This window comes from Liolophura sinensis, chromosome 6 (assembly GCF_032854445.1).
Source record: "Liolophura sinensis isolate JHLJ2023 chromosome 6, CUHK_Ljap_v2, whole genome shotgun sequence".
NCBI lineage: Eukaryota > Metazoa > Mollusca > Polyplacophora > Chitonida > Chitonidae > Liolophura > Liolophura sinensis.
This window is the reverse complement of record NC_088300.1, coordinates 13457064-13467302: the sequence shown is the minus strand read 5'-3', so window position 1 is coordinate 13467302 and position 10239 is coordinate 13457064. Positions and strand designations below refer to the sequence as shown.

General features: G+C 41.2%; 1 protein-coding gene across 1 annotated transcript; it reads left to right on the top strand.

The window, feature by feature from the left end:
• Positions 1 to 995: 995 nt before the first annotated feature.
• On the top strand, positions 996 to 9905 carry LOC135468589 (uncharacterized). Its single transcript, XM_064746927.1, has 2 exons — positions 996 to 3090; positions 8978 to 9905. The coding sequence occupies exons 1-2, from the start codon at positions 2128 to 2130 to the stop codon at positions 9137 to 9139; spliced, it is 1125 nt and encodes a 374-aa protein (XP_064602997.1). The 5' UTR covers positions 996 to 2127; the 3' UTR covers positions 9140 to 9905.
• Positions 9906 to 10239: the final 334 nt, after the last annotated feature.

Below are 10239 nucleotides of genomic sequence, written 5' to 3'. Positions count from 1 at the left end.
AATTACAGAACCTCGTCTCTATGTTATAACCTCCCTTCAGTGAAGCTACATGAACAGCAACTAATTCCTTCCATATTTCTACGCAAAGTCGTATAATTCCAATCAAGGATTGATGACATGTTCCAATCACATGTTTTCAAGGATTTTGGGTGTTCAATCCATTACAGGCAAAACCTCTCGCACTGATCTCGAATGTCCGGTCTGTCAATACACGTGATAACAATGTCCATTGTCCGTGTTTGTTTTCTTGCATTCTTCTTGGTCGCATTCAAGATGACCGAAAATGTATCGGGGCGGCCACAATGGCTGTTAGAATTGTGGGTCATTTAGTTCACAGCATGCCCTGAGATCATACTTATAATCACTTAGAGAAAACGTCCGGAACTGGTTTTACGTAACCCATTCACAAGGTGTCTAAAAATAGTGTGGCAAAGTGGGTGTGGTGTAGGGTGTGAGTATATTTATCACTGAGCTTGGGATCAAGCATTATAAATGTTTCTGTACGTGTACGTTGTTTTCGACTCACTTGAATACAGTACATGTTCATTCCTAAATATTGCTGTCAACAAGATTATTACAAAACTGAACAACAAACAAAGACAAATATACATGAATCAGTATAAATGTGTATTTATATTCCACTTTTCACTAACCAAGAGACAGATAATCCGAATTGTTCTGCCACTGGCACATCTGTCATTTTAACTTTGTCACTGTTACTTCCTGCCGTTTTGGGGCGATGATACCGCGCTGGCCCCCACGTGTTTGGCCAGTGTGACCGGTGACACCGACAGCTACCCCACACCTGACCTGTCATCTCCTACTGAGCAGGAGGGTAACTGGCCTGTCAATGGGAATTACCCCTCCCTCAATTGGACTCAATTGGCCTAACATTGATATCATTACATGTATCATTACGGGCCGCGATTTCACTGAAAATAGGTTGAAAAATAGGGTTAAAGTTTAACGTGGCATTTGTAGGAGTATGTTTTTACATTTTCCTTCCCGCTTAATGCTTTATGTCTGTCCATTATACATTTCCTTATTAAGAATTTAAATCTATTCCTTAAACAATAATGCGTTATTTTATGTGTAATGGATTCAGTTTTGTATTATAACGACAAAAATAAGAAAAAGGCACTACGATTATAAAAATAACCTGAAACAGTTAATCAGAAAAACTTATTCAAAACCGTTCTGTATGGACCGCGCATGGTACAGTTTTAAGTTTTAATTTGATCTAAAATTAAATCACAAAAATATTTTTACACTGCATTTCCTGTATAATTAAATTTTAATTATTCGGCTGTACAGTTTGATGGCAGACTGAGCTAAACTTCACTTAAACGGGAAACAAATGACACTGTGTACAATGTGGATGATTGTAATAACATTTTGCTGTGGGCGACATAATCGGCTTGGGTGATGTCAAACAAAGCCGGAGGGGTCGGGGAGTGGGGAGGTGCATTACTCCGGCGCGCCTGCGCTTTGAGTGCAGACCAGTTTATCTAAGTATTTATTTGGTAAAGTGGGTCACATGGCGACAAAAGCCGGTTTACCTGGTAGCTGGGTGGTGTGTAGTGTTGTGTAGCGGACCATGTACACCTCAAGTCAACCCTGGCTACAGGTAAGAGAGTTCGTATGTCTCAGTAGAGCTTAATACGAGGAACAGAGCAGCGGGGTGGTGGCGAGCCGGTCTGCAGTCTGTAGGCTAAACCCTTCCATACTATTGCAGAATCATCACACTAGTGACGGTCTGGATTTTGAACTACGAGTTATAGTCAAACTACAGCAACTATACTACACCGTCACTTGTCACCGATGCAACGTATGCAGGCATGCCGTGACCGAATTTCTTCACATGACTTACCCATGCTCAGTAGTACACTGGTTCGTAGGCCCTACTGACCTGTTGAACGGACGTGTGGGAAGGCCAATAGGAGGTAGGACTTGAGCTTACAGATCCGACCGTGAATCTTTGTAGTAAGTTACTAACTGTTCTGGTGGAAATGTTTTGAGGTGAACGATGACAGTGGATTACATTTGACAATCTTGCACACAGGCGCACTAGGCTGATCGTGTTGGTTTGTCTACTTGACAACTTTGAAAGCAAGCAACGAACGAGTCATGTCTACCCTGTGGCAGAAGTTTCGAAACTCGTCTGGGGCTTTGCCAAACCTCAGTTTTGTTACCAACATTTTCAACAGAAATAACTACCGGGACTTAGAGGGTGACAATGTTGAAGAAAATAAAAGTGAAAACCAAGACGAAGACGGCGTAAGCTCGGATGGATTTGATGAGGTGGATGCCGGCATTGTAGCACGGAGAAAATACATCGACCTTCTAAGAGAATCGGAAAATGATGAGCCTGTAATAGACTGGCAAGGGAAAGGTGATGATTTGTGGCGAGAAAACAACCGCAATGAACTTATTGAGACTAAAGCCAAAGATGATCAACCTACAGAGAGTAAACCTGGTCAAGTACAACTGGAATTAAATGAGAGTCAAACTCAACCAACCCAAAATGAACTGAACAAAATCCACAATGACCGAGTTGAAATCGGCCAAGAACATTCTAATGACACTCTGGACAACTTTCCTCGGACTGGTGACTTGGCTAACGATCTTTCTCATGTGAAAGACACATCTTGCCAGCCCTCGTCAGAACCGTGTGATGAGCCCATTTCTTTTCGGCGGTCACGCCGTGACTCTTACGATAAAGCATTGGCCGAGATGAGGGATTCATACGACCGAGTATTTGGGGACATCGTTGACGAACCACCTGTGATTTCCACTAGCCACGACGTATGGGTAAAGCGAAGTACTGGAGTTGAAAACGGACTCGGGTCTCAGAGTTGTGATGTTCAGGACAGTGTGTCGCGAAAGCCTTTTCATAGACAAATCAGCTTGACAATCCAACAAGAGATACCGAGTGCAATAAGCGTGATCCGCCAGAGAAGCTATTCCAAACTGGGAGAAGACCCAGATGAAATCGTTCATATCACTGACACTCTGGAGAGCACACCGTCAGAATGGCATAGCTCCTTTCCAGTGCAAGAGAAAAAGAAACACAGAAAGCGATCGAAAAAGGTACACAGGGCGAGTAACGTTTTCTCACGAATAACATGCATTTCATCCAAATCTAGCCATGCCAGAAAATAATCAGTTCAGGAAGTGGTACCAAAGTCAGTTGTATTAAATTTTCATGTTTTCCAAATACAACTCATTTCACGGCATGCTATAATTGCATATATTTTCTTTATATGTCTTATTTCAACATAAAACTGCCAAAAGACATCCTCATGTGGTAACCCTTATCATGATGAACAGTTGATGACCTCAACACAGTCAATATTTTTAAGGTTTTTATTCATATAGTATTTTTATACATATAGTTTTTACAACAAATCTCCGGCCTTTGTGTTGAATTGTTTGTAAGTGTATTGGCGTATTTAAATTTGTAGTTCAGGAGTTACATATACTGAATTATACTATAATATACAGTCATATGCGTCATATACAGTTTGCGTGTATCACAGTTCTGTTATAAAACATTTACAGTGTCTGAACAATAGGCCTTACAAAACGCTTACAAAACACGTAACTGCAGAAATATCTCTCATTCTGTGTTCATTTGTATATCACTATTTTTGTATGCATGTTTAAATGGTAAACTTGTACGGTATAATTTGTTATTCATTTAACGTTTGTGAGCTTATGCTCTTGGTTGTTGATATATTTGGGTTAATGAGAAGAATTGTAGATTGTGTAAAAACACCTGGAGAAAGCTGAACGACAAGGACGGCTTGGATGAATAAATTATTGAAAAACATGGTTCTATAATGGTATTTGGGTATCCGTCTTGTGTTGCGAGTGGTGTCTGTTGCGAGGCAAAATACACGTTTGTACTGATTTTTATCGTCCAGTCACGGTATGAGTTACGGTAATTGTCAAATAAGTTTTAAATAGTTATTTTTTTTTGGCGCGGCTTGTGTGTGTCGTGGAAAAGTTGTTGAGTCTGTGACACCAATGTTCAGCGCCTGCCCTTTTTTGATTGCGCCAATCTCTTGGAAAGGTACCATTCCAGTTCTGTGGGAGCAGAAAAGATCTTTATCGTCGAGTCCACATATTCACTGCGAATATCACTGTCATAGAGAAAATAAATATGGAATTTCCACCTGTACAGCGAGCCGAAAAGCAAGCTGGACTTGCATCGCATCATCTGATATAGCAGAGTTAAAACAGTGGAATAGTACATTTTGCACCCCCATGTGCTTGAAGCGTAGATTAACGCTGAAGAGCACAGGAATCAAATTGTAGCGTGTAATGGGAAGAACTGCACAATGCTGACAATCGTGTATCTTTCAGAATGTGCGTGGCAGCAAAATACATGTACATGTAACTTCAGTGAGGATTTTTCCGAGTTTTCATGTCGCGTTATTGAGAAAACAGTACCTGTTCATGTCCGACATGTTTCCACAACGCAAACACACCAAATTCGATCAAGTCGACACCATGAGAATTATCACCCCTGGAATGGTTCGGGAAAAAGGCATTTCTTGCAATTTTTATCTTTAATTTTGGGATTCTTTTGGCCTAGTTTATTATAGGTGTGTTTTAGAAGGTACTTATTGACCTTTGGTACATTAAAACACGGTAAAACTTTGCACCATGAACTGCTGTCAAATTAGTACTCCCTGGCCCCTCGCGGTAATAAATTCCTCCACCATACAATGAAGATTTCTAATAATGAAGTCTTTCAATCAGGATTTCTACTAATGAAGTCTTTCAATCACAACTGGGAGTTCTTACCTTCAGATTTAGAGAGTGCCCCAAAATACAAAACTTTGACATGTGAATAATGGAAAAATAACAGGTTGTTAGTCCTAGGCATATGCTGTGGCGTGATGTGTCGTGTATCTGTCACTCATGGTGATGTCAGACACATGTGGCACATAAGAATCCAATAAGGCCTGAATGAAATGATTGGAGAACAGATTGCAGTAAATGATATTTGTGTCTATTACTTCACAGGTTTTAAACTAACGAAAAGTCCTAACATTATATATAATGTATATGGAATTGTCACAGGACATGTAGAAACTACATTTCCTGTTTTTGTGGGTTAAGCTGCCTGGGAATTTAATTAATTATAAGCTCGTTAATTTTTTTTATTAATTACCGGTCTTCACGTGGCACCCCGTGTTGCATGTAAAAGATACATGTATATTCACTTGTGGTAGGTAAAATAATGTATAATTTAAACCTAAGTTAAGAGTAAGGAGAAGTTTTCCATTGTACGAACCTTAAATCAAGCCCTGTCGAATATCTACAGTTTTTTTTAGATTCTACACTACACATGAAATTCCCCGGGTTATCTTTATTTTAAGCTACTGGTCATCTTGATCTACTTACAGTTTACTGCACCTTATTGTGCAGTAAAACTGTCGTCAACAGCGTAGTCGTGCAGTAACATATCAGGTCTCGCACAGGCAACTTTAAAGTAGTATTACATCTATTAACACACTGACCTAAACACTTTGTTTTTTCACTGGATAATTCAAGGGATATGACAAGGACCCCACTATTGTAAACATGTTAGACCTCCCTGTGTCGTAAAGCGTTGCGCACATGATGATGTAATCACTTCCGTCGTATTTGAATTCAAGTTTAGATTAGGAACAATATGTCAGCGGCTAAGCTTGTACGTCATTTTTTTTTTATCTCTTAGATATTTGTTATATAATTTAGCTGGAAAAGGTCGCGATTATGGGGAAGATGTGGGTATGGTTATGTTATGATACTGTAACAGTCGCCTGTTTTAGGTAAAATTTTATCCCATATATGTTTTACGGGACTGTGGAACGAAAGTTGTCTTTGGTGGTATTTATGACCGTTCGGGCGGCCACTGCTTTTTTATATAAGAATATTATTTCGTTCTGGAAGTTCCAACAGTAATGGTTTTTATGTCATTATTAAGCTGGTATTGATAGTATCCCCACACCCTCCGCTCAAATTCACACAGCCGCTTATGGGATTAAGACTTTCTTCACACATGCATTTCTGTTGATCCGCGCCTCTCGCCTTAGAAATAATTCTTACGTTTATTAATACATGTAACAGGAATCGATGGTCTAAATAACATGGAAGTGTTGTAAGTTGGTCAGGATTTCGAACAGCAGTGTGCTAGACTTGCATTGCTTGTTACATCTGACGATGAGCTAAGTTCATTTTCATTTTAATAGTGATGTGCAGTAGCTTTTATTTGATCCGGTTTTCAAGTAGATGGTATTTTAGGTTTGTTCTGCTTTTCACATTGATGATGGCCTTTGTAGTCTGGATGTTGTTATTTTGTTTGGTTCTGGCATTGAACATGGAGTGAGGTAGAAGCGGGGTAGTGTGATGTGGGTTGAGGTGAGTAAGGCGCGCAACCTCGAATCAAGAGGCACGCGATGTGGGGGTTCTATCCCTACGTTTGACACGGAATTTGTGGAGGCTGTCACTGATCGAAGGGGCTTGCAATGCCTTGTCACAGATTAGTGGGAATAATGTAGTTTGTTATTTTCATATCCATTCCGGTCGCTATGTGTTTTTCTGGATATTACCTGCAGGTCGGTTTTGTTCTGGGCCTCACAGTTCGGTTATGGTAGGTTTGTTCTGGGCCTCACGGTCCGGTTGTGGTGGGTTAGTTCTGATTCTCACGCGCACTCATGTGGTCGTGGGTTTGTTCTGATTCTCACATGCATTCTGGTTATGGTGGATTTGTTCTGATTCTCACATTCAGTTCGGTTGTGGTGGGTTTGTTCTTATTCTCACATTCAGTCCGGTTGTGATGGGTTTGTTCTGATTTTTACAAGCATTCTGGTTATGGTGGGTTTATTCTGATTCTTATATGCATTCTGGTTGTGATGGGTTTGTTCTGATTCTCACATGCAGCCCGGTTGTGATGGGTTTGTTCTGATTCTCACATGCAGCCCGGTTGTGATGGGTTTGTTCTGATTCTCACATGCAGCCCGGTTGTGGTGGGTTTGTTCTGATTCTCACATGCAGCCTGGTTGTGGTGAATTTGTTCTGAATCTCTCATAAGCGTTCTGGTTGTGGTGGGTTTGTTCTGATTCTTACGCGCAGTCCGGTTGTGGTGGGTTTGTTCTGATTCTCACTCACACTCAGGTTGTGATGGATATGTTCTGATTATCACGCGTAGTTTGGTTGTGATGGGTTTGTTCTGATTCTCACATGCGTTCTGGTTGTGATGGGTTTGTTCTGATTCTCACATGCGTTCTGGTTGTGATGGGATTTGTTCTGATTCTCACATGCGTTCTGGTTGTGGTGGGTTTGTTCTGATTCTCGCATGCATTCTGGTTGTGATGGGTTTGTTCTGATTCTCACATGCGTTCTGGTTGTGATGGGTTTGTTCTGATTCTCACATGCATTCTGGTTGTGATGGGATTTGTTCTTTTTCTCACATTCAGTCTGGTTAATGTGGTGTGGTTGTTCTGGATATCGCATGCAGTTTATATGTGGTGGATTTGTTCTTTTTCTCACATTCAGTCAAGGTTGTTGTCGAGTTTCCTCCCTATATTATTCTAATTCCCACGTGCAATCCGGTGGATTGGGTTGTCCTGTGTCTGACAGAGAGGTGGATTGGCTTGTCCTGTGTCTGACAGAGAGGTGGATTGGGTTGTCCTGTGTCTGACAGAGAGGCGGATTGGGTTGTCCTGTGTCTGATAGAGAGGTGGATTGGGTTATCCTGTGTCTGACAAAGAAATGGGATGGGTTGTCCTGTGTCTGACAGAGAGGTGGATTGGGTTGTCCTGTGTCTGATAGAGAGGTGGATTGGGTTGTCCTGCACCTGACAGAGAGGGTGGATCGGGTGTCCTATGTCTGACAGAGAGGTGGATCGGGTTGTCCTGTGTCTGACAGAGAAATGGGTTGGGTTGACCTCTGTCTGACAAAGAGGTGGATTGGGTTGTAATGTGTCAGACAGAGAAATAGGTTTGGTTGTCCTGTGTCTGACAGAGAAATGGGTTGGGTTGACCTCTGTCTGACAGAGAGGTGGATTGGGTTGTAATGTGTCTGACAGAGAAATGGATTGGGTTATCCTGTGTCTTACAAAGAAATGGGATGGGTTGTCCTGTGTCTGACAGAGAGGTGGATTGGGTTGTCCTGTGTCTGATAGAGAGGTGGATTGGGTTGTCCTGTACCTGACAGAGAGGTGGATTGGGTTGTCCCTGTGTCTGACAGAAGAGGTGGATTGGGTTGTCTTGTGCCTGACAGAGAGGTGGATTGGGTTGTCCTGTGCCTAACACAGAAATGGAATGGGTTGTCCTGTGCCTGACAGAGAGGTGGGCTGGGTTTTTCTATGTCTGCAGAGAGGTGGATTGGGTTGTCCTCTGTCTATCACAGAAATGGGATGGGTTGTCCTCTGTTTGACGGAGAAGTTTAATTGGGTTGTCCTATGCCTGACAGAGAGGTGGGCTGGGTTGTTCTATGTGTGCAGAGAGGTGGATTGGGTTGTCCTCTGTCTGACACAGAAATGGGATGGGTTGTCTTCTATTTGACAGACAGGTGGATTGGGTTGTCCTCTGTCTGTCACAGAAATGGGATGGGTTTCTGTTTGACGGACAGGTGGATTGGGTTGTCCTCCGTCTGTCACAGAAATGGGATGGGTTGCCATCTGTTTGACGGACAGGTGGATTGGGTTGTCCTGTGTCTGACAGAAAGGTGGGCTGGGTTGTCCTTTGTCTGACAGAGGGGTGGATTCTAACAGAAAGGTGGACATTCGTCTGACAAAATGGTCACCTGGGTATGGATTGTTTGAAAAGCTGAAGTTACCGTCTCCTGATAAAAGCTGACATATTACAAACGGTTTTGGAACATGAGTGATTTCTGAACGCATCCGCACTCCTACCATTCACGAATTTGTGCCTGAATCTGATTCACTGAGACAAATTACCTGTGTTTACCTGTGTTGTAGGTTTGGAAGAAGACAAAGAAGGCAGCGCGGGTCTCCTGGAAATGGCTGAAGAGGAGTTTTATCGCCTATGCGTCATCATATCATCATGGCATCCCCATGACTGTCGCCATGTACGGAGGTTCCAGGCACCAAGGAAGACCCAAGTTCTACGACTATAGATAACACCATTCCCTTCTCATATATGGGTGTGTTTTAGACGATAAATACAACCACCATACATTACCATATTTGTACTTATGTAACTATATACGCATTAAATGTTCCTGTGGTCGGACGATTGGTCTGTCCCACAGTCAGACATCTCCGTGTCATAATGGAAATAAAGGGTATCCCTGTACATGACATGTGCAGAGAACGGTATTTAAATGAATACCGTATTTTTTTTTACAAACCTGAGAAATGATCCACAAATGAGAAGTTAATACAAACGCACGAGTGTTAGACTACTAAATGTTTATTCACAATGTAACCAGTAAATTTACCTGTTTAAAACCCCAAGCTAAGGTCACATGCGCTTATGATAGATTCTCAGTGTGTAACCATATATAGCAACAAGACGTTAGGTACGTAATATCGTCACATAATGTACACATATGAACATACCACCATATTAGTGGTGAAGACTAATTCCAGATTAGTGAAAAGGTGGAGCATCTTGTCATCATTGTTTTGCATTGATTTCTTTGCGTATAATTGTGATTATAAATGTGTCCGTGCGTTTATAGGGTGTATGTGTAGTAAAGAAGCTTGTACGGCATAATATTGTGCTTTATATGAACAATCTTATATCATAGAGCCTATCTTGAACACACGTATACATATGTGCCATGATGCCACTATTTTATCGCACAACATGCCAGCATCAGTAGTCATTTTACGTGTGACACATAGATTTAGTTATTTCAACCTTTTACATTTGTCATTATCATAACATACATAGGCTCAATTACTTTTACGATATTGAACAATAATATATATGTAGCATAGGTGGATTTTTAATGATTGAATTAAGGCATCAGTATATAGACTATATTTTTATATTTACAGTTTGTTACAAATGTAATAAAGTTTGCTTTTTTCTCTATTTGAAAACTTTTTTTTCAAATAAAAGGCCAAGCAAAGCATTGCAAAAAGAAAACATGTACTACATATTAACGTGACTGGGAAGATGGAGTGGGCTTTGCAGTAGGATGAATTGTAAATGTGATAGTCTTTCAATCGCTGGGTCACCCGAGAATTGATTGGGTTCAGTCCCATCTCGG

Excerpts from the sequence above, each read along its gene's own strand:
- LOC135468589 (XM_064746927.1), top strand. The coding sequence starts at position 2,128 with ATGTCTACCCTGTGGCAGAAGTTTCGAAACTCGTCTGGGGCTTTGCCA. Across the intron at positions 3,091-8,977 it reads ACAGAAAGCGATCGAAAAAG|GTTTGGAAGAAGACAAAGAA; the intron begins GTACACAGGGCG and ends CCTGTGTTGTAG.